This window comes from Leptodactylus fuscus, chromosome 5 (assembly GCF_031893055.1).
Source record: "Leptodactylus fuscus isolate aLepFus1 chromosome 5, aLepFus1.hap2, whole genome shotgun sequence".
Taxonomy (NCBI): Eukaryota; Metazoa; Chordata; class Amphibia; order Anura; family Leptodactylidae; genus Leptodactylus; species Leptodactylus fuscus.
This window is the reverse complement of record NC_134269.1, coordinates 214,535,769-214,559,618: the sequence shown is the minus strand read 5'-3', so window position 1 is coordinate 214,559,618 and position 23,850 is coordinate 214,535,769. Positions and strand designations below refer to the sequence as shown.

General features: G+C 47.0%; 1 protein-coding gene across 2 annotated transcripts; it reads left to right on the top strand.

Moving 5' to 3' along the window:
* Positions 1 to 29: 29 nt before the first annotated feature.
* On the top strand, positions 30 to 22,749 carry INTS13 (integrator complex subunit 13). Of its 2 annotated transcripts, XM_075275265.1 has the most exons (18): positions 30 to 259; positions 1,785 to 2,017; positions 3,616 to 3,690; positions 4,397 to 4,599; positions 9,309 to 9,389; positions 9,468 to 9,558; positions 9,894 to 10,022; positions 10,172 to 10,195; positions 13,624 to 13,708; positions 14,271 to 14,357; positions 14,568 to 14,657; positions 14,740 to 14,918; positions 19,216 to 19,386; positions 19,477 to 19,631; positions 19,865 to 20,095; positions 20,199 to 20,338; positions 20,488 to 20,623; positions 22,518 to 22,749. In XM_075275265.1, exons 2-18 carry the CDS (start codon positions 1,793 to 1,795, stop codon positions 22,555 to 22,557), a joined length of 2,142 nt encoding a protein of 713 aa, XP_075131366.1. In that variant the 5' UTR covers positions 30 to 259; positions 1,785 to 1,792; the 3' UTR covers positions 22,558 to 22,749. The 2 variants fall into 2 exon arrangements, with proteins under 2 accessions (XP_075131366.1, XP_075131367.1); XM_075275266.1 differs by lacking the exon at positions 10,172 to 10,195 and having other exon boundaries at positions 31 to 259.
* Positions 22,750 to 23,850: the final 1,101 nt, after the last annotated feature.

Sequence of the window (23,850 nt, the reverse complement as noted above, 5' to 3'; positions counted from 1 at the left end):
CGATACCAACAAGTGACGTAATAACATGTACGGCGAGCTGACAGGACCAGAAAAGATCAAATCGCAAAGGCGCCATCTATGGAGGCTGTAGCCGGCGCTGGCCTGTGAGAGCGCCCAGAGAGAGAGGGGGATACACGGCGGCAGCGTGCGGGGCTGACACTGCGGAGGTCTAGTAAGGAGACATGAAGAAAACCACCGAGTGTGTGCCGTGTCATAGGATGTGACCCTGCTCTGTCCAGTATCACAGCCCGAGCAGCAGGTGATGGAATAGAAACCTCTCCCATAGCTTATTACTGGCTATTTACTGTTTGTCACATTGTAGCAACTTTTGGTTAATTGTAGAATATTTGTTCATTGTCGTCTCATCTATTGTATCTATCTATCTATCTATCTATCTATCTATCTATCTATCTATCTCCTATCTATCTATCTATCTATCTATCTATCTATCTATCTCCTATCTATCTATCTATCTATCTATCTCCTATCTATCTATCTATCTATCTATCTATCTCCTATCTATCTATCTATCTCCTATCTATCTATCTATCTATCTATCTATCTATCTATCTCCTATCTATCTATCTATCTATCTATCTATCTATCTATCTCCTATCTATCTATCTATCTCCTATCTATCTATCTATCTATCTATCTATCTATCTCCTATCTATCTATCTATCTCACTCATATCTTTATATCCTTCTATCCCATACAGTATCTATCTATAGATCTCTCTCCATCGATATATATATATATATATATATATATATATATATATATATATATATATATATATGATCTGGCCTTGCGTGACCTGGTACCACTACTATTCTGCCCCCTGACACTTGCCATTTCCCCCCCAGGTTTCTCAGTTTCTAGGAATGCTGGCTGCCACAATTATTCAGATTCCAGGAGTCTGGGAAAGTTTTGTGATTTGTTCCTTCTACCTTATAAAGCTATAACAGTGTAGTATTGGTTGTCACCCAGCTTTCCTGTAGACCTGAATGACTAGTAATATTGTTACTTTTTCAGGACTCAATAATTTCACTGCTGTTTGCCGTAGCCTTACTGTTTTTGATCCAGCTTACCGTAATACAGATACAAAGCAACGGCTGAGAACCCCAAGAATGTAGCTAAAGGCAGATGGTAAAATAATGAAAGGTGCAGATCTCGCCTAAACCACCCTCTGCCACTCCGAGGCTTCCTACCAGTCCGTGGGCTACTGCAGCGGCAATGATGTCTGTGACACCCCCATGCGAGCATCTTACATAGTGATGTGGGGTAGTCAGGCACACCATTGCTACAAAGAGACCCGAACAGCTGAGAAGTAGACAAATTAAGGCTGGTTGACATCTGTGCATGGGTTTCCGTTCGGGGCGTCCGCTTGGGGGCCGTCCCCCCACCGAACGGATACTTAATCTGCTTAAAAAAGTGGTTACCTTAGGAAACCCACGAACCCCATAGGTTCGGGGTCTGTGTGGTTTCCGCACGAAAAATGCAGAGAGAAAAGTTCTGCTTGCAGAAGAAGGGAACGGAATGACTTGCACACAGATGTGAACTGTGCCTTAGTTTTGCTGCTTTTGTTAATTTTGCTATTTTGGGGGTTGCCAAAATTCCCCAAGAACCTCAATCATTTCTGGAGATCCCAGGAGAAGCTTCCAGTTTTGTACAGGTTCTTAGATAACTTGAGAGCGAGCCCATATGGCCGCACTCCAGACCAGACCTACAATACAACATCAATTTAGGGTCAGGTTATAATAGTAAATCTCCTTCTTCCTTAGGGGACAAGATGAAGATGTTTTCGGAGTCTCACAAGACGGTGTTTGTGGTGGACCACTGCCCGTACATGGCAGAATCCTGCAGGCAACATGTGGAGTTTGATATGCTGACGAAAAACCGCACCCAAGGAATCATCCCGCTGGCGCCCATCTCTAAATCTCTATGGACGTGTGCGGTGGAGGCGTCTATGGAATACTGCAGGATCATGTATGATATATTTCCATTCAGGAAGCTGGTAAGGATCCCCTGTGATGGCGGACTAGCTGTTCGGGGTGCAGAGGGTTGTAGTCATCTCTAGGCCCAGGAGGCAGTGGTGTCCTAACTCTTCATCTGTCATACAAGAGGCTGTAAATGTAGGGCCATCATAGAAATTTGACATTAGGGTCCAGGTGCTTGAAGCTACACCTCTGCTAGCATAGCAAGCTTCTAGCACTTTCAAGCCCATAACTTTATCCTTGTAAAGTGCTTTAACCATTCTGCAGGTTATATATTTGTATATTATCTGAGCTCTGGGCTGCTGTCCTGCTCTACTACAAGCTGATGGAGGTTGATGTGAGCAGTCTGTCCATCTGCGACCTCCATTGACTTGCCTTGTACATAACACGGAAAACTAGAAGATGAATAATAAGAGTTCAATGAAAGCTACTGATGGAGGTGTAAGTAAGCAGTCTGTCCATCTGCACGTGGCACGGGAAACTAGAGGATGAATGATACAGTACATTGAAAGCTACTGATGGAGGTGTATCATTCATCTTCTAGTTTCCCGTGCCACGTGCAGATGGACAGACTGCTCACTTACACCTCCATCAGTAGCTTTCAATGTACTGTAAGTGAGCAGTCTGTCCATCTGCACATGGCACGGGAAACTAGAAGATGAATGATACACCTCCATCAGTAGCTTTCAATGTACTGTAAGTGAGCAGTCTGTCCATCTGCACATGGCACGGGAAACTAGAAGATGAATGATACACCTCCATCAGTAGCTTTCAATGTACTGTAAGTGAGCAGTCTGTCCATCTGCACATGGCACGGGAAACTAGAAGATGAATGATACACCTCCATCAGTAGCTTTCAATGTACTGTAAGTGAGCAGTCTATCCATCTGCACATGGCACGGGAAACTTTGAATGATACAGTACATTTAAAGCTGCTGATGGACAGAATGGTCACTTGTCTCTTCCTCATTCGCCGTGTTGGAAACCTAGTGTAGCAAGAACTGTCTTTAAAGGGAACCTGTCAGGTCTATTCTGGACACTAAACCACCTATAGGATCTTCTAGACCAGTGATGACACCGAATCCAAAGCAGTACACCTCAACGTTATTGCGCATGTACTGGGTCGTGTAGTGAAACTGAGGTGCGCTTCCATGAACAACCGCAAGGCTCTGGAAGAATCAGAGAGGAATCTGATGAGATTCATCTCTATGTAACTGTAAAGGTTTGTGTTTTTCACTGCAGGTATGAACGGTGTGACAACAGGGCTATCTGGGACAGTAAAACACAGTTACATAAGGAAGTTTGTTGTCCCAAATCATCCTGACAGGTTCCCTTTGTAGAGTATATATATATATATATATATATATATATATCAGTCATAGGTCAGGCATTCCACATAGCTTTGGCAAATAATCTAATTTCTCCTGCATAAGAAAAAAAACTCCGTATGCAAACTTATCCGTAAATAAAAACACAAAAAGTTCGTGCGAAAATGTAAAAGATTCAGCCAAACTGGCCAGGCCATGTCGGGGTTAATATCACCGTATACTGCGTGTATGAACAGAACAATAGATTGGCAGTCGCGCCGAACTTCAAATGATACGTTTGTCATTTCCAGGTGAATTTCATCGTCAGCGATTCTGGCTCGCGGATATTGAACTCGTGGAGTCAGGAGGATCAGAACCTGCAGGAGGTGAGGACACCGAACACATCGGGGCTTAGGGTGAACCAATCGATTCAACACAGATCCAGTTCAGGCCATGTTTTCCGATTTTGGTCTATCTAAATCTTTTGGAATTCTTTTCGGATGAATGGCTCAAAATGGCGGCCTTGTCATTGACCGAGAGCGTCCAATGTAGACCGGCCCGTGACTCAGGAGGTTACTCTTGGTCATTGACCTAGTTTCTACTTATTACCTATCCAGAGGAAAGCAGATAAGTGTCTGATCAGTGGTGGTCCGACCATTGGCGCCCCTTATGATTTGGACAGTGGGAATATGACGGTCTCGCCCCCTCCATCTGAAAGGAGCGCAGGTACGTTGCGGCTCCATTCCTCTCAGTAGGACTGCCAGAGATATTAGTGCGCTATCCTTGGCCGCCTTAGAGAAGAATGGAGCAGCAGTGCAACCTCCACCCCATTCAGACGGGTACGTGGAGCCCCCATATTCCTGAACAGCAACAAGCACTCATTTACTTTCAGTTTCAGTTCTCCGCCTGCGTTTGTTGCCTTATAGCGACCAATCACAACACGGCTTTCATTTATCAAGATAGGAATCAAAAGATGCTCTATGATTGTTTGCTGTGGGTAACAGAGTGATATCCGCCGCTCGTGTTATTACGCTCCCGCACGATTATACACAGACCCCTTGGGACTGACTTGATCTTTTTCTGCCTCCTCAGTTAATGGCGGCCTTAGCCACTATCGGGCCCCCAAACCCCCGCGCGGACCCCGAGTGCTGCAGCATCCTACATGGACTGGTGGCCGCCGTAGAAGCTTTATGTAAAATTACAGATCATCAGCACGAGTCGCGGACCACCCTGATGGAGAACGCAGAGCGCGTGGCGAACAGAGGGAGGATCATCTGTCTGACCAACGCCAAGAGGTACAACCCCCGTTATAGAGTGGCCCGGAGGACTCATGGGGGTCATTTAGGTGGGGACCCCGACCTCAAAGAAAATCGGGATACAGTGACCTTTAATGGGGACAGGCAGGTCCGTGTCACTTTGTATTTATATTGGGAGGGGGTAGATCAGTGTCACTGTGCCCCTGTGTATTGGGGAGGGGGTAGATCAGTGTCACTGTGCCCCTGTGTATTGGGGAGGGGGGTAGATCAGTGTCACTGTGCCCCTGTGTATTAGGGAGGGTGTAGATCAGTCTCATTGTGCCCCTGTGTATTGGGAGGGGGTAGATCAGTGTCACTGTGCCCCTGTGTATTGGGGAGGGGGCAGATCAGTGTCACTGTGCCCCTGTGTATTGGGGAGGGGGTAGATCAGTGTCACTGTGCCCTGTGTATTGGGGAGGGGGTAGATCAGTGTCACTGTGCCCTGTGTATTGGGGAGGGGGTAGATCAGTGTCACTGTGCCCTGTGTATTGGGGAGGGTGTAGATCAGTGTCTCTGTGCCCCTGTGTATTGGGGAGGGGGTAGATCAGTGTCACTGTACCCCTGTGTATTGGGGAGGGGGCAGATCAGTGTCACTGTACCCCTGTGTATTGGGGAGGGGGTAGATCAGTGTCACTGTGCCCCTGTGTATTGGGGAGGGGGTAGATCAGTGTCACTGTACCCCTGTGTATTGGGGAGGGGGCAGATCAGTGTCACTGTACCCCTGTGTATTGGGGAGGGGGTAGATCAGTGTCACTGTGCCCCTGTGTATTGGGGAGGGGGTAGATCAGTGTCACTGTGCCCTGTGTATTGGGGAGGGGGTAGATCAGTGTCACTGTGCCCCTGTGTATTGGGGAGGGGGTAGATCAGTGTCACTGTGCCCCTGTGTATTGGGGAGGGGGCAGATCAGTGTCACTGTACCCCTGTGTATTGGGGAGGGGGTAGATCAGTGTCACTGTGCCCCTGTGTATTGGGGAGGGGGTAGATCAGTGTCTCTGTGCCCCTGTGTATTGGGAGGGGGTAGATCAGTGTCACTGTGCCCCTGTGTATTGGGGAGGGGGTAGATCAGTGTCACTGTACCCCTGTGTATTGGGGAGGGGGTAGATCAGTCTCATTGTGCCCCTGTGTATTGGGGAGGGGGCAGATCAGTGTCACTGTACCCCTGTGTATTGGGGAGGGGGTAGATCAGTGTCACTGTACCCCTGTGTATTGGGAGGGGGTAGATCAGTGTCACTGTGCCCTGTGTATTGGGGAGGGGGTAGATCAGTGTCACTGTGCCCTGTGTATTGGGGAGGGGGTAGATCAGTGTCACTGTACCCCTGTGTATTGGGGAGGGGGTAGATCAGTGTCACTGTGCCCTGTGTATTGGGGAGCGGGTAGATCGGTGTCACTGTACCCCTGTGTATTGGGGAGGGGGCAGATCAGTGTCACTGTGCCCCTGTGTATTGGGGATGGGGTAGATCAGTGTCACTGTACCCCTGTGTATTAGGGAGGGGGTAGATCAGTGTCACTGTGCCCCTGTGTATTGGGGATGGGGTAGATCAGTGTCACTGTACCCCTGTGTATTAGGGAGGGGGTAGATCAGTGTCACTGTACCCCTGTGTATTGGGGATGGGGTAGATCAGTGTCACTGTACCCCTGTGTATTAGGGAGGGTGTAGATCAGTGTCACTGTACCCCTGTGTATTGCGGAGGGGGCAGATCAGTGTCACTGTGCCCCTGTGTATTGGGGAGGGGGTAGATCAGTGTCACTGTGCCCCTGTGTATTGGGGAGGGGGTAGATCAGTGTCACTGTGCCCTGTGTATTGGGGAGGGGGTAGATCAGTGTCACTGTACCCCTGTGTATTAGGGAGGGGGTAGATCAGTGTCACTGTACCCCTGTGTATTGGGGATGGGGTAGATCAGTGTCACTGTACCCCTGTGTATTGCGGAGGGGGCAGATCAGTGTCACTGTGCCCCTGTGTATTGGGGAGGGGGTAGATCAGTGTCACTGTGCCCTTGTGTATTGGGGAGGGGGTAGATCAGTGTCACTGTGCCCTGTGTATTGGGGAGGGGGTAGATCAGTGTCACTGTACCCCTGTGTATTGGGGAGGGGGTAGATCAGTGTCTCTGTGCCCCTGTGTATTGGGGAGGGGGCAGATCAGTGTCACTGTGCCCCTGTGTATTGGGGAGGGGGTAGATCAGTGTCACTGTGCCCCTGTGTATTGGGGAGGGGGTAGATCAGTGTCTCTGTGCCCCTGTGTATTGGGGAGGGGGCAGATCAGTGTCTCTGTGCCCCTGTGTATTGGGGAGGGGGTGGATCAGTGTCACTGTGCCCCTGTGTATTGGGGAGGGGGTAGATCAGTGTCACTGTGCCCCTGTGTATTGGGGAGGGGGTAGATCAGTGTCACTGTACCCCTGTGTATTGGGGAGGGGGCAGATCAGTGTCACTGTGCCCTGTGTATTGGGGAGGGTGTAGATCAGTGTCTCTGTGCCCCTGTGTATTGGGGAGGGGGTAGATCAGTGTCACTGTACCCCTGTGTATTGGGGAGGGGGCAGATCAGTGTCACTGTGCCCCTGTGTATTGGGGATGGGGTAGATCAGTGTCACTGTGCCCCTGTGTATTGGGGAGGGGGTAGATCAGTGTCACTGTGCCCCTGTGTATTGGGGAGGGGGTAGATCAGTGTCACTGTGCCCCTGTGTATTGGGGAGGGGGTAGATCAGTGTCTCTGTGCCCCTGTGTATTGGGGAGGGGGCAGATCAGTGTCACTGTGCCCCTGTGTATTGGGGAGGGGGTAGATCAGTGTCACTGTGCCCCTGTGTATTGGGGAGGGGGTAGATCAGTGTCATTGTGCCCCTGTGTATTGGGGAGGGGGTAGATCAGTGTCTCTGTGCCCCTGTGTATTGGGGAGGGGGTAGATCAGTGTCACTGTGCCCCTGTGTATTGGGGAGGGGGTAGATCAGTGTCTCTGTGCCCCTGTGTATTGGGGATGGGGTAGATCAGTGTCACTGTGCCCCTGTGTATTGGGGAGGGGGTAGATCAGTGTCACTGTGCCCCTGTGTATTGGGGAGGGGGTAGATCAGTGTCACTGTGCCCCTGTGTATTGGGGAGGGGGCAGATCAGTGTCACTGTGCCCCTGTGTATTGGGGAGGGGGTAGATCAGTGTCACTGTGCCCCTGTGTATTGGGGAGGGGGTAGATCAGTGTCACTGTGCCCTGTGTATTGGGGAGGGGGTAGATCAGTGTCACTGTACCCCTGTGTATTGGGGAGGGGGTAGATCAGTGTCTCTGTGCCCCTGTGTATTGGGGAGGGGGTAGATCAGTGTCACTGTACCCCTGTGTATTGGGAGGGGGTAGATCAGTGTCACTGTGCCCCTGTGTATTGGGGATGGGGTAGATCAGTGTCACTGTGCCCTGTGTATTGGGGAGGGGGTAGATCAGTGTCACTGTACCCCTGTGTATTGGGGAGGGGGTAGATCAGTGTCTCTGTGCCCCTGTGTATTGGGGAGGGGGTAGATCAGTGTCACTGTGCCCCTGTGTATTGGGGAGGGGGTAGATCAGTGTCACTGTGCCCTGTGTATTGGGGATGGGGTAGATCAGTGTCACTGTGCCCTGTGTATTGGGGAGGGGGTAGATCAGTGTCACTGTACCCCTGTGTATTGGGGAGGGGGTAGATCAGTGTAACTGTGCCCCTGTGTATTGGGGAGGGGGCAGATCAGTGTCACTGTGCCCCTGTGTATTGGGGAGGGGGTAGATCAGTGTCACTGTGCCCTGTGTATTGGGGAGGGGGTAGATCAGTGTCACTGTGCCCCTGTGTATTGGGGAGGGGGTAGATCAGTGTCACTGTGCCCTGTGTATTGGGGAGGGGGTAGATCAGTGTCACTGTGCCCCTGTGTATTGGGGAGGGGGCAGATCAGTGTCACTGTGCCCCTGTGTATTGGGGAGGGGGCAGATCAGTGTCACTGTGCCCCTGTGTATTGCGGAGGGGGCAGATCAGTGTCACTGTGCCCCTGTGTATTGGGGAGGGGGCAGATCAGTGTCACTGTGCCCTGTGTATTGGGGAGGGGGTAGATCAGTGTCACTGTGCCCCTGTGTATTGGGGAGGGGGTAGATCAGTGTCACTGTGCCCCTGTGTATTGGGGAGGGGGTAGATCAGTGTCACTGTGCCCCTGTGTATTGGGGAGGGGGTAGATCAGTGTCTCTGTACCCCTGTGTATTGGGAGGGGGTAGATCAGTGTCACTGTACCCCTGTGTATTGGGAGGGGGTAGATCAGTGTCACTGTGCCCTGTGTATTGGGGAGGGGGTAGATCAGTGTCACTGTGCCCTGTGTATTGGGGAGGGGGTAGATCAGTGTCACTGTGCCCCTGTGTATTGGGAGGGGGTAGATCAGTGTCACTGTACCCCTGTGTATTGGGAGGGGGTAGATCAGTGTCACTGTGCCCTGTGTATTGGGGAGGGGGTAGATCAGTGTCACTGTACCCCTGTGTATTGGGAGGGGGTAGATCAGTGTCACTGTGCCCTGTGTATTGGGGAGGGGGTAGATCAGTGTCATTGTGCCCCTGTGTATTGGGGAGGGGGTAGATCAGTGTCATTGTGCCCCTGTGTATTGGGGAGGGGGTAGATCAGTGTCATTGTGCCCCTGTGTATTGGGAGGGAAGGGAAGGCGCAGGATTTGGGGGTCATTGTCACGGGGCGGGAGGATTTTTCATCGTACTCACTATCTGTCTTTGCAGTGACAGTCACGTCCAGATGTTGGAGGACTGTGTCAGTGAGACCATACATGAGCACAACAAGCTGGCGGCCGGGTCAGACCAGTAAGTCCTCCCCTCCCCCACCTACCTTCCTCGTACAGACCAGAGGGGACTATTACTAATAACCCCCCTCTTATTAAGTCTCATGCAGATCCAGAAGTGCGAGCTGGTGCTAATCCACACGTATCCGGTCGGCGACGAAAGCCTCGTGTCTGATCGTCCCAAGAAAGAGGTAAGTCCTTCAGTCCGTCTTTGCTAAAAATTAACTTTAGCCGTAAACTTTTGGAAGCCTCTTCAGTTTTACAGACCATGAGACATCATGGTCATTGGTTCCCAGCTCAGTCCCATTCAAGGCGTCGCATTGAGCTGCAATACCAAGCACAGCCACTATACGACCTACGGCGCTGTGCTTGGTTTGTAGCATTCACTACGAGTCCTGGGTGTCACACTGCCGCCGATCGTAATGGATGACCTATCCTAAAGATAGGTTATCAATTATTAAGGCTGGCACACCCCTTTAAGACGTTTGCTCCCCCCCTCCTCCTCACTGTGCTCCGTTCTCCGCAGCTGTCCTCGGTATTAACCAGTGAGGTCCACAGTGTCCGGGCCGGCAGACATCTTTCCACTAAACTAAACCAACTGGTACAACTCCACTTCGACCTGGCGTCCACCACGATCACCAACATCCCCATGAAGGTAAGACCCCCCCGGCCCCCTCCTCCAGACGCTCTTCTGCTTCTTTTATTTTCTTTCGTAAACTATTTTGCTTTTGTTTTGGTTTTTTTTGTTGCTTTTTTTTGTTATTTTTTTCCCTCTCCATATCATATTTTTCTGTTTTTTACTAGCCCACAATCAGTGTCTGTGATCAGGTTAGTACATTTTGGAAACCGCCTCTCTCCAGTACGAGCAAAATCAGCCCTTAGATTGTGTCGCCGGATAAAACTGGCTTCCTGCCTATGACAAAAACATATATTAAAAACCAAAAATCCCCCCTTCCCCCGATCCCTCGCTGCGTGGGTTGTAGCTGCATAGAAGTCCTTCTCCTCCCCCCACCCCTCCCCATGTGTACTGTGGTGTCTTTTCCGTGTGTTTTTTGCCCGTTTTCTCCCACCTTGTGTAACCTCTGGTGAGATCTAACCTGCGCTCAGAGTCTCCCGGCTTTGCCGCCTTTTGGAAACTAATGAAACCGATAAATTTACCCATAATACCCCTTGTTGCAATGTGATATTGTACTGTGCGAAGGAGCGAGCATTTACCCCTAAGATAAAATAACAAGATGAGTCAGTGGTTAAAGTTTTCTTTCTCAAGTTATCTGTTTCTGGGAAAGCTGAGTGACAACCAATACAGAGATTTAGCATCGATGGCCTGTCTTTAGGGCTCATTCAGACAACTATATTATATAGAGCGGATTACAGCTGCGACTAATGAACCGAACTAACTGCATCATAGTTACTTCTCACCCAGCTTTCTCTGGAGCAGATGAACTGTGTGACTGATTAATATGTTGTTTTATTTTATGTTGGGGTGAAATGCTTTCTATTTTATTCTTCACCATTGACTTTATCTTCAGATGTGGAAATTCTGGCTGAAATGCAATAAACGTAGAGCCTAATGATTAACTTTACATACTCCAGAGCTGCGCTCATTATTCTGCTGGTGCAGTCACTGTGTACATACATTACATTACTTATCCTGTATTATACTCCAGAGCTGCGCTCACTATTCTGCTGGTACAGTCACTGTGTACATACATTACATTACTTATCCTGTATTATACTCCAGAGCTGCGCTCACTATTCTGCTGGTACAGTCACTGTGTACATCCATTACATTACTTATCCTGTATTATACTCCAGAGCTGCGCTCATTATTCTGCTGGTGCAGTCACTGTGTACATACATTACATTACTTATCCTGTATTATACTCCAGAGCTGCGCTCACTATTCTGCTGGTACAGTCACTGTGTACATACATTACATTACTTATCCTGTATTATACTCCAGAGCTGCGCTCACTATTCTGCTGGTACAGTCACTGTGTACATCCATTACATTACTTATCCTGTATTATACTCCAGAGCTGCGCTCATTATTCTGCTGGTGCAGTCACTGTGTACATACATTACATTACTTATCCTGTATTATACTCCAGAGCTGCGCTCAATATTCTGCTGGTGCAGTCACTGTGTACATACATTACATTACTTATCCTGTATTATACTCCAGAGCTGCGCTCACTATTCTGCTGGTGCAGTCACTGTGTACATACATTACATTACTTATCCTGTATTATACTCCAGAGCTGCGCTCAATATTCTGCTGGTGCAGTCACTGTGTACATACATTACATTACTTATCCTGTATTATACTCCAGAGCTGCGCTCACTATTCTGCTGGTGCAGTCACTGTGTACATACATTACATTACTTATCCTGTATTATACTCCAGAGCTGCGCTCACTATTCTGCTGGTGCAGTCACTGTGTACATACATTACATTACTTATCCTGTATTATACTCCAGAGCTGCGCTCACTATTCTGCTGGTGCAGTCACTGTGTACATACATTACATTACTTATCCTGTATTATACTCCAGAGCTGCGCTCACTATTCTGCTGGTACAGTCACTGTGTACATACATTACATTACTTATCCTGTATTATACTCCAGAGCTGCGCTCACTATTCTGCTGGTACAGTCACTGTGTACATACATTACATTACTTATCCTGTATTATACTCCAGAGCTGTGCTCACTATTCTGCTGGTACAGTCACCGTGTACTTACATTACATTACTTATCCTGTATTATACTCCAGAGCTGCGCTCACTATTCTGCTGGTACAGTCACTGTGTACTTACATTACATTACTTATCCTGTATTATACTCCAGAGCTGCGCTCACTATTCTGCTGGTGCAGTCACTGTGTACATACATTACATTACTTATCCTGTATTATACTCCAGAGCTGCGCTCACTATTCTGCTGGTACATACATTACTTATCCTGTATTATACTCCAGAGCTGCGCTCAATATTCTGCTGGTGCAGTCACTGTGTACATACATTACATTACTTATCCTGTATTATACTCCAGAGCTGCGCTCACTATTCTGCTGGTGCAGTCACTGTGTACATACATTACATTACTTATCCTGTATTATACTCCAGAGCTGCACTCACTATTCTGCTGGTGCAGTCACTGTGTACATGCATTACATTACTTATCCTGTATTATACTCCAGAGCTGCGCTCACTATTCTGCTGGTACAGTCACTGTGTACATACATTACTTATCCTGTATTATACTCCAGAGCTGCGCTCACTATTCTGCTGGTGCAGTCACTGTGTACATACATTACATTACTTCTCCTGTATTATACTCCAGAGCTGCGCTCACTATTCTGCTGGTACAGTCACTGTGTACATACATTACATTACTTATCCTGTATTATCCTTCAGAGCTGCGCTCACTATACTGCTGGTGCAGTCACTGTGTACATACATTACATTACTTATCCTGTATTATACCCCAGAGCTGCGCTCACTATTCTGCTGGTACAGTCACTGTGTACATACATTACATTACTTATCCTGTATTATCCTTCAGAGCTGCACTCACTATTCTGCTGGTGCAGTCACTGTGTACATACATTACATTACTTATCCTGTATTATACTCCAGAGCTGAGCTCACTATTCTGCAGGTACAGTCACTGTGTACATACATTACATTACTTATCCTGTATTATACTCCAGAGCTGCGCTCACTATTCTGCTGGTACAGTCACTGTGTACATACATTACATTACTTATCCTGTATTATACTCCAGAGCTGCGCTCACTATTCTGCTGGTACAGTCACTGTGTACATACATTACATTACTTATCCTGTATTATACTCCAGAGCTGCACTCACTATTCTGCTGGTACAGTCACTGTGTACATACATTACATTACTTATCCTGTATTATACTCCAGAGCTGCGCTCACTATTCTGCTGGTGCAGTCACTGTGTACATACATTATATTACTTATCCTGTATTATACTCCAGAGCTGCGCTCCCTATTCAGTTACATTCTGTATTCTACTCGCTTGTTTTTGTATTTTAGCCAGACTTTCCCCTATACCAGGTAGCAGTGACTGGTAGCCGTGTTATTGTCCATACCAACCTATTACCATGATGGGGCGCTGTTGGTCTAATCTCCGTTTGTCACCCGCACAGCTTCTCCTGATTTGACCTCCGGATTTTCAGGTCTTTCTTTCATTCCTTCTCTCTTTTCTGTGTTTCCATCAAGGAAGAACAACACGCCAACACTTCTGCTAACTACGATGTGGAGCTTCTTCACCACAAGGAGGCGCACTTAGAGTTTATAAAAAGCGGTATGTTGTCTCTGTGAAGGAATGGACCTGTCTTTGCCTCCTGCAGACTCCTATGCTGAAATGCTCTGTGCTGCTCAGAATAATGCCCCGTCCTCTTTTCATCTGTGCTCACATAATTTACTGACTCAATGTTCTGTCATCACTGCCGTTATCTCATGAGTACACTAATTTGCTGAAATCCTCTGTGCTGCTGGAAAGACCCTTCTCTTTCGCTCCATTCCCTTCATTGACCCCATCACATGATCACTCTGAACCAATTATAATTCTGTACAATCCTTTTTCCGTATGTACAATCTGCCCCCCTCCCATGAGATCAGCAAACGCCTCTGCTGAAATACTCTGTGCTGCTGTGGATTCTTCTCTTTCCCTTCTCTCTCTCCCTGTGATCTCCTGTTGGTATCCATTTCCTTCCTCACACCATGACGACGTCTTTCTGGCCTTCATTGGCATCAAATATTCACACGTCTTCTTTCCTGAAATACTCTGTGCTGCTTGAAATATCCTCGAACCCCTTTGCTTCGACCCTGGAATTTTAGATCTGATTTTTTTTTTTGCTTCTCAGGGGACGGACATGTCGGTAACAGTCGAGAAGCCACTCTTAAAGACACAGTCACTTTAAAATGGTGCACGCCGAGGACGAACAGTGTGGGTCAGTATGGGCAATACCGTTTAGTGACTTTTCTCTCAGCTGATTGGTCAAAATAGATCACCTGATGGGAAGTTGTCAGAGACCAATCTTGGCCAATCAGTTATTGGGTAGTTAAGCGGGGGCGGGGTTTTGACTTCCTGAAAGCCAACCTATGAGAATCCTGATACTTTGGTCTGTTACCTAATCCGTCTTCTCTCTCGCTCCCCATAGAGTTGCATTATTGTACCGGAGCCTTCCGGATCTCCCCCGTAGACGTGAACAGCCGACCGTCATCCTGCCTAACCAACTTCTTGTTAAATGGTGAGAACTCAGAATACTTTGTGGTTTATTAGGACGCGTCAGGTTAAAGGGACGGGCCGTTATATGACTCCGTTCCTTGCAGGTCGGTCGGTGCTTCTGGAGCAGCCGCGAAAATCCGGATCTAAAGTCATCAGTCACATGCTGAGCAGTCACGGAGGGGAAATCTTCCTGCACGTCCTGAGCAGCTCCCGCTCCATCCTGGAGGATCCTCCATCAATAAGTGAGGGCTGCGGAGGGAGAGTCACCGATTATAGGATCACGGTACGCAAGAGGCGCTGCGCATTGTATAGTGGCTGAAATTGTAATGTATGTACACAGTGACTGCACCAGCAGAATAGTGAGCGCAGCTCTGGAGTATAATACAGGATAAGTAATGTAATGTATGTACACAGTGACTGTACCAGCAGAATAGTGAGCGCAGCTCTGGAGTATAATACAGGATAAGTAATGTAATGTATGTACACAGTGACTGTACCAGCAGAATAGTGAGCGCAGCTCTGGAGTATAATACAGGATAAGTAATGTAATGTATGTACACAGTGACTGTACCAGCAGAATAGTGAGTGCAGCTCTGGAGTATAATACAGGATAAGTAATGTAATGTATGTACACAGTGACTGTACCAGCAGAATAGTGAGTTCAGCTCTGGAGTATAATACAGGATAAGTAATGTAATGTATGTACACAGTGACTGTACCAGCAGAATAGTGAGTTCAGCTCTGGAGTATAATACAGGATAAGTAATGTAATGTATGTACGCAGTGACTGTACCGGCAAAATAGTGAGCGCAGCTCTGGAGTATAATACAGGATAAGTAATGTAATATATGTACACAGTGACTGCACCAGCAGAATAGTGAGCGCAGCTCTGGAGTATAATACAGGATAAGTAATGTAATGTATGTACACAGTGACTGCACCAGCAGAATAGTGAGTGCAGCTCTGGAGTATAATACAGGATAAGTAATGTAATGTATGTACACAGTGACTGCACCAGCAGAATAGTGAGCGCAGCTCTGGAGTATAATACAGGATAAGTAATGTAATGTACCGTATTTTTCGGACTATAAGACACACTTTTTTTCCCCCAAATTTGGGGGGAAAAGAAGGGTGCGTCTTATAGTCCGAATGTGGCGCCTGGCATCCGCTGTACTAGAGAGACGGATGCCGGCAAGGGATAGACGCCGGGGCCTGAGACATCGTTGCGCTCCTCTGCCCTGCATGAAGCCAGCAGCGGCAGGGGCGATGCTATTCCGCTCCTCCGTCCCCCCGCCGCTGGCTTCATGCAGGACAGTGGAGCGCAGCGATGTCTCAGGCCCAGCACCTGTGCCAGCGTCTATCCCTCCCCGGCATCCGCCTCTCTAGTACAGCGGATGCCGGGTCAGTATCGGTGGCCCCTTCTCCCCCGGGGCCGGTCCCCACCGGCCCCGTACCTGTGAAGTTGCAGGCCGGCTCTTGCGCGGCGATATCGCAGGAGCCGACCTGTTCGGGTGACAGCCGGGAGCCTACTGAGGCTCCCAGGCCTGTCACTGCTGTATTAGTATTGCGGCTGGTCTCTATGACCAGCCGTAATACTAATAGACAGAATGTCCCATAGATGGCAATACAGTTGTATTGCCGTCTATGGGACTTGCAATCAAGTGACCGCGGGTGACCCGGGGGGGAATAAAATAGTAAAAAAAAAAAAAAGCTTTAAAAATATAAATAAAAGTTCTAAATCACCTCCTGTCCCTAGAAAATAAAATAAAATAAAAAAAAAAAATATATATATATATATATATATATATATATATATATATATATATATATATATATATATATATATTTATATATCCTATTAATATTATAAATGTGAAAGTTTGTGAGTTTGGATGTTTGTGGGTTTGTGTGTTTGGATGTTCGGATGTTTGTTCCTTAATCACGCAAAACCCGCTCGACCGATTTGGCTGAAATTTTCCACAAACATAGTCACTACACTCGATTGCGCAATAGGCTACTTTTCGTCACAATAGCGCACATACGTTTGTGCCAGGACCCCCACAAAACCCAAACGCACACCACCATCTCTGCAATCTCACACACTTTGGACCATAGCAAGCCACAAAATTCCTATTGCCCTCTGCAGCCTCGCCCCTCACCCCACACAATCACATATACATATACTTTACCACTTTGCCCCTCACCTTAACGATACTCCAGGAGGCGCTCTTTAACGCTCCGGAGCAGCCATGTTTGCCAACCCCCACCGCTCTGACAATCCGCGACACCCCCCACCCATGTCAATACCCCTAGGCGGTCTAATAAATGCAAAAAAAAAAGTTTAAAAAAAACTACAAAAAAATATAAAAACAAATAAAAAGGATTAAAAATTCAAATCACCCCCCTTTCCCTAGAACACATATAAAAGTAGTTAAAAACTGTGAAACACATACATGTTAGGTATCCCTGTGTCGGAAATCGCCCGCTCTACAAAGCTATACAAATATTTTTCCTGTTCGGTAAACGCCGTAGCGGGAAAAATGGTCAAAAGTGCCAAACCGCCGTTTTTTCACTCTTTTGATTCTGATAAGAATTTGAATAAAAAGTGATCAAAGCAATAACATTTCCCGAAAATTGTAGAACTAAAAAGTACACCCGACCTCGCAAAAAAAGACGCCCTATACATCCCCCTACACGGACGTATACAAAAGTTACGACTGTCGGAATATGGCGACTTTTCAAAAAAAAATGTTTTAACACAGTTTTGGATTTTTTTAAGGGGTCAAAATGTAAATAAAACCATATAAATTTGGTATCCCCGGAATCGTAACGAAACACAGAATACAGGGGACAGGTCATTTTGGTTGCATAGTGAACGCCGTAAAACCAAAGCCCCTAAGAAAGTCGCACAAATGCATTTTTTGGTCAAATCCACCCCATTCAGAATTTTTTCCCTGCTTCCCAGTACATTATATAGAATAATTAATGGTGGCATCATGAAGAAAAATTTGTCCCAAGAAAAATTAAGACCTCATATGGCTCTGGGAGCGGAGAAATAAAAAAGTTATGGGGTTTAGAAGGAGGGGAGTCAAAAATGAAAAACCAAAATCAAAAAATGCCATCGACGGGAAGGGGTTAACTTCAAATACTTCTGTCCCAAAGTCACTATGTAAAGTTTCTCACAACACCGTATATATAGCAGCTCAAATACAAAGTAACTGCAACACAAAAGTCTCACGTATTCTCTAAATTACAGCAAAAACAAGATACAAACTTACATTTCATATCCCAGACCTTATACACAGTACGAAAACCTTACCCGCGCCTGTATATACCCACTGCTACAATCACTGCAGACGAAGTCGTGGGTACCAGCTAGTATATCATAAACCACCGGGGTTTTTTTCAATACAATGTGATCTAAGCAATAGATATTCCCCAAAATGGTATAACTAAAAAGTACAGCTGGCCCCGCAAAAAAAAACACTCTATGCATCCCCGTACAGTTGCAGGGTCACCTGTCAATGTGGCCTTGCAGCTGTTGCAAAACTACAACTCCCATATATTAAATATTTTACCATTTTTTGCTTCAAAATTTTTTTTCCTTATTTTCCTCCTCTAAAACCTAGGTGCGTCTTATAGTCCGAAAAATACGGTATGTACACAGTGACTGCACCAGCAGAATAGTGAGTGCAGCCCTGGAGTATAATACAGGATAAGTAATGTATGTACACAGTGACTGCACCAGCAGAATAGTGAGCGCAGCTCTGGAGTATAATACAGGATAAGTAATGTAATGTATGTACACAGTGACTGCACCAGCAGAATAGTGAGCGCAGCTCTGGAGTATAATACAGGATAAGTAATGTAATGTATGTACACAGTGACTGCACCAGCAGAATAGTGAGCGCAGCTCTGGAGTATAATACAGGATAAGTAATGTAATGTATGTACACAGTGACTGTACCAGCAGAATAGTGAGCGCAGCTCTGGAGTATAATACAGGATAAGTAATGTAATGTATGTACACAGTGACTGTACCAGCAGAATAGTGAGCGCAGCTCTGGAGTATAATACAGGATAAGTAATGTAATGTATGTACACAGTGGCTGTACCAGCAGAATAGTGAGCGCAGCTCTGGAGTATAATACAGGATAAGTAATGTAATGTATGTACACAGTGACTGTACCAGCAGAATAGTGAGCGCAGCTCTGGAGTATAATACAGGATAAGTAATGTAATGTATGTACACAGTGACTGTACCAGCAGAATAGTGAGCGCAGCTCTGGAGTATAATACAGGATAAGTAATGTAATGTATGTACACAGTGACTGCACCAGCAGAATAGTGAGCGCAGCTCTGGAGTATAATACAGGATAAGTAATGTAATGTATGTACACAGTGACTGCACCAGCAGAATAGTGAGCGCAGCTCTGGAGTATAATACAGGATAAGTAATGTAAATGTAATTGAAATTAAATGTAACTAAATCTTTTTCCCTTGAATGATTTATTCTTTCCTGGCTAGTTCTGGATACCTCCTATATCATAATATATAACTGACTCCTCCTCTACTTTTAGGATTTTGGGGAGTTCATGAGAGAGAACCGCCTCATGCCTTTCCTAGACACTCGCTATAAACTGGACGGCACGGTAGAGATCCCCCTGGAGAGGGCGAAGAGCCAGCTGGAGAGATATACGCGCTACTGGCCCATGATCATCTCCCAGACCACCATATTCAATATGCAAGCTGTAAGTAGGGGCGTCTGTGCTAAAGTCATACCAGGGGTTCAGTATTTAAAATATTAGGAATGGTGGTGACCCCCTTCTGCTCCCCCGCAGGTGGTGCCTCTCGCCAACGTCATTGTCAAGGAGAGTCTCACCGAAGACGACGTCCTGAACTGTCAGAAAACCATCTACAACCTGGTGGACATGGAGAGGAAGAACGACCCGCTCCCTATATCTACTGCAGGGACCAGGGGCAAAGGGCCGAAGAGGTATTATCAGCATGGTTTGTTACAGTGTGTCAGAGCGGTTAGAGGGCGGTCTTTTAATGAGAGAGGGGAAACTGTCGGCAAACATGGCACTTTCTGGTACTGTAGCAGTCACAAGGTCTCGGGCCATGCCGGGGGATGCCAAACTAACAAATTTCCGCCCTTTATACCCTTGAGTGGCCGATTCCTTTGTTTGGAGGGAGTTATTCTGATTCTTCTCCCATTAACCCTTCCAGGGACGAGCAGTACCGGATAATGTGGAATGAGCTGGAGACTCTGGTCCGGGCCCACGTCAACAGCTCCGACAAGCACCAGCGGGTGATGGAGTGTCTCCAGGCCTGCCGGAGTAAACCACCCGAGGAGGAAGAACGCAAGAAGCGTGGCAGAAAGCGGGAAGACAAGGAAGAGAAGTCTGATAAAGCGGCGAAGGATTACGACCATGACAAGAAGTGGTCAGAGTCCGAGAGGTAAGTCGCAACATGGCTGCGGTTTTGGTTGTACGATGAGCGTGGTGGCCGATAACACCGTGTTTCGTCGCGGCCTTCATTACACCTCTGACATCGGTTGTAGGATGAAAACGTCTATAGACAGAGAAAAAGAGGAGGTGATGGAGACGGAGGTGATCAAGGACTCCCCCGACTCGCCAGAGCCCCCCAACAAGAAGCCTCACATTGCGGTGGAGGATGTGGCACCAGTAGAGAAGTCTAAAGGTCAGTTGGGTTAATGGCGTCCTCTACTAGGGTTCGTAGGCGGACCCCTCTATTAATCAGGGGCGGCCCCCATAGTGGGTGGGGGCCGCCACTAGTCTCGGTTTATTGCTGCACATCATGACAACTCTTCCTGGCAATGTCCCCTGCAGGCCCCATGTCTCTGCTGTCTCTGTGGAGCAATAGAATAAACACTGCAAATTCCCGGAAGCATCAGGAGTTTATCGGACGCGTGAACTCGGTCAATAACAAGGCGGAGCTATACCAGCACCTCAAGGAGGAGAACGGGTAAGGGGCGGAGACTACATGGTGGGGGGGGAGGGGTATATGGAGCTAATCCAAAAATACCTGATGTGTCACCGTAATGGGTATGTGGGGGATATTTTTGTACTCATGGATGCTCACATTCTCACTTTTGTTGTCTGATTTGTGTACAAACACTCACTCTCTGTATGGCTTTCACGCTCTGTCTGGGACTCTCTTTCTTGCTTACTCGCACACGGTCTCTGGCTCTCTCTTTCTCTCCCATGCATGCTATCACTGGCACTCTCTTTCTCTCCTATGCACGCTGTCTCTGGCTCTCTCTTTCTCTCCCATGCACGCGGTCTCTGGCTCTCTCTTTCTCTCCCATGAACGCTGTCTCTGGCTCTCTCTTTCTCTCCCATGAACGCTGTCTCTGGCTCTCTCTTTCTCTCCCATGCACGCTGTCTCTGGCTCTCTTTCTCTCCCATGCACGCTATCTCTGGCTCTCTTTCTCTCCCATGCACGTTGTCTCTGACTCTCTCTTCCTCTCCCATGCACGCTGTCTCTGGCTCTCTCTCCCATGCACGCTGTCTCTGGCACTCTCTTTCTCTCCCATGCACGCTGTCTCTGGCTCTCTCTTCCTCTCCCATGCTCGCTGTCTCTGGCTCTCTCTTCCTCTCTCATGCACGCTGTCTCTGGCTCTTTTTCTCTCCCATGCACGCTGTCTCTGGCTTTCTCTCCCATGCACGCTGTCTCTGGCTCTCTTTCTCTCCCATGAACGCTGTCTCTGGCTCTCTCTTTCTCTCCCATGCACGCTGTCTCTGGCTCTCTTTCTCTCCCATGAACGCTGTCTCTGGCTCTCTCTTTCTCTCCCATGAACGCTGTCTCTGGCACTCTTTCTCTCCCATGCACACTGTCTCTGGCTCTCTCTTTCTCTCCCATGAACGCTGTCTCTGGCTCTCTCTTTCTCTCCCATGCACGCTGTCTCTGGCTCTCTTTCTCTCCCATGAACGCTGTCTCTGGCTCTCTTTCTCTCCCATGCACGCTGTCTCTGGCTCTCTTTCTCTCCCATGAACGCTGTCTCTGGCTCTCTCTTTCTCTCCCATGAACACTGTCTCTGTCTCTCTCTTTCTCTCCCATGCACGCTGTCTCTGTCTCTCTCTTTCTCTCCCATGCACGCTGTCTCTGTCTCTCTCTTTCTCTCCCATGCACGCTGTCTCTGTCTCTCTCTTTCTCTCCCATGCACGCTGTCTCTGGCTCTCTCTTTCTCTCCCATGCACGCTGTCTCTGTCTCTCTCTTTCTCTCCCATGCACGCTGTCTCTGGCTCTCTCTTTCTCTCCCATACATGCTGTCTCTGGCTCTCTCTTCCTGTACCATACACGCTATCTCTGACTCTTTCTCTCCCATGCATGCTGTCTCTCTCTTTCTCTCCCATGCACGCTGTCTCTGGCTCTCTCTTTCTCTCCCATACATGCTGTCTCTGGCTCTCTCTTTCTCTCCCATGCACGCTATCACTGGCTCTCTCTCTCTTCCATGCACACTGTTTCTGGCTCTCTCTTTTTCTCCCATGCACGCTGTCTCTGACTCTCTCTCCCATGCTCGCTGTCATTACCCTTGTTTTGCACTTGTTACTTTGTATACAGAAGGATCTCTTGCTCCCTGGAAACCATCAACAAGCAGGCTGAGTGCTGTTGTCTGGCCATGTGTGTATTTCTACATGAATTATGGCTTGTGTATTCATATATGGCTATCCACATAGACTAATACCCAGATGTGTCAGCAGCTTGTTGATGGTTTCCAACTTTAGGAAAAAAAAAAAAATTCTGTTTTTTTTTTTTTTGTGCAAAATTTTAACGCTACCCCATTCCAAAAATATTATTTGGAATGCAAATTTGTTTAAGCCCCGCCTCTTTCTGATTGGTTGCCATTTTTCCGCAGATCCGACGCCATTGAGAACGGGAAGACCGGCAGACAGTGAAAACACCCCCTTCCAACTTGCGACGCCGGACGATCATAAATTCCCTGACCTTATGGACTTTACAAACTGATTTTTACTCGTTTCTCCTCTTTATAAAAATTTTTTTGTAAAGAAGGCTAAAGAAAAAAAAAAAAAAAAAAAAACCCCAAAAACTTTAAACTAAAATTTAAATTTGGTTTAAAATCCACCTAAAAAAAATAAAGTTGTCTTCAATTTTTTAAATTTTCATTTTTACATTTTTGTGCAAATTTTATACAATTTCCTAGAAAAATATTCTGCCCTGATCTGGGTTTGTGGTGAAACGTTACTCTAGGCCTAGTGGACGTCCCCTACGTATAATCAAGAAAAGTACATGTAGTACGCCCCCCCCCCCCCCCCCCCCCAAAACCCCTGTACTGTCAGGGGAAAGGGTAGGGTTGAGCCGATCTTGAGATTTTAGGATCGATTTTAAAATCCGATTTTCGATCATTTTCCAGCCGATCCCGAACGTGAAATTTGCTCGATCGCCGATTTTTCTGCTTTTACTGTAGACAATCCCACCCCATCGTTTTAAGGCTCGCCTTATAATACAGTCTAATTACCATCAGGTTGTGGTTTACTCTCTTTAACTTTCAGATTGTGGATTTGGCAGGTACCATGCCCACATCGCCCAGGCTATTTATGTAGAGGGAGTGTGGCCCGACTACGTTATTTGTGCTACAGATAAGTGATATTGCGCTTCCCACCCCAGGCACCAGCAAAGTACCGCAGTGTTCTGTAAAATTGTGTCACCCAAATTGTGCACAAGCGTCATCCTGCAATGTAGATGTGACTCTGGAAAGTGGCCGGGGGGCAAAAACCCTGCACTTCCTATAATTACGTAAATCTCTCAATCACCATCACCGGGTAACAGGATTATAAGCTCCACAACAACAACTGTGTAAACTATAATATGAACAGTGACCGGAATGTTTATAGGAGGGATAATCCTCCCTATAAGTAATCCCTACAACATGAGTAACAGCTACTAGAAATGGAGGGAGTGTAATACACTTCTGCTATAGACTCAAAATAGAACTGCGAGCAGTATTATAGTAGTTATATTCTTGTACATAGGAGCAGTATTATAATAGTTATATTCTTGTACATAGGAGCAGTATTATAGTAGTTATATTCTTGTACATAGGAGCAGTATTATAGTAGTTATATTCTTGTACATAGGGACAGTATTATAGTAGTTATATTCTTGTACATAGGGAGCAGTATTATAGTAGTTATATTCTTGTACATAGGAGCAGTATTATAGTAGTTATA

Excerpts from the sequence above, each read along its gene's own strand:
- INTS13 (XM_075275265.1), top strand. The coding sequence starts at position 1,793 with ATGAAGATGTTTTCGGAGTCTCACAAGACGGTGTTTGTGGTGGACCAC. Across the intron at positions 2,018-3,615 it reads TATTTCCATTCAGGAAGCTG|GTGAATTTCATCGTCAGCGA; the intron begins GTAAGGATCCCC and ends TGTCATTTCCAG. Across the intron at positions 14,658-14,739 it reads AACCAACTTCTTGTTAAATG|GTCGGTCGGTGCTTCTGGAG; the intron begins GTGAGAACTCAG and ends CGTTCCTTGCAG.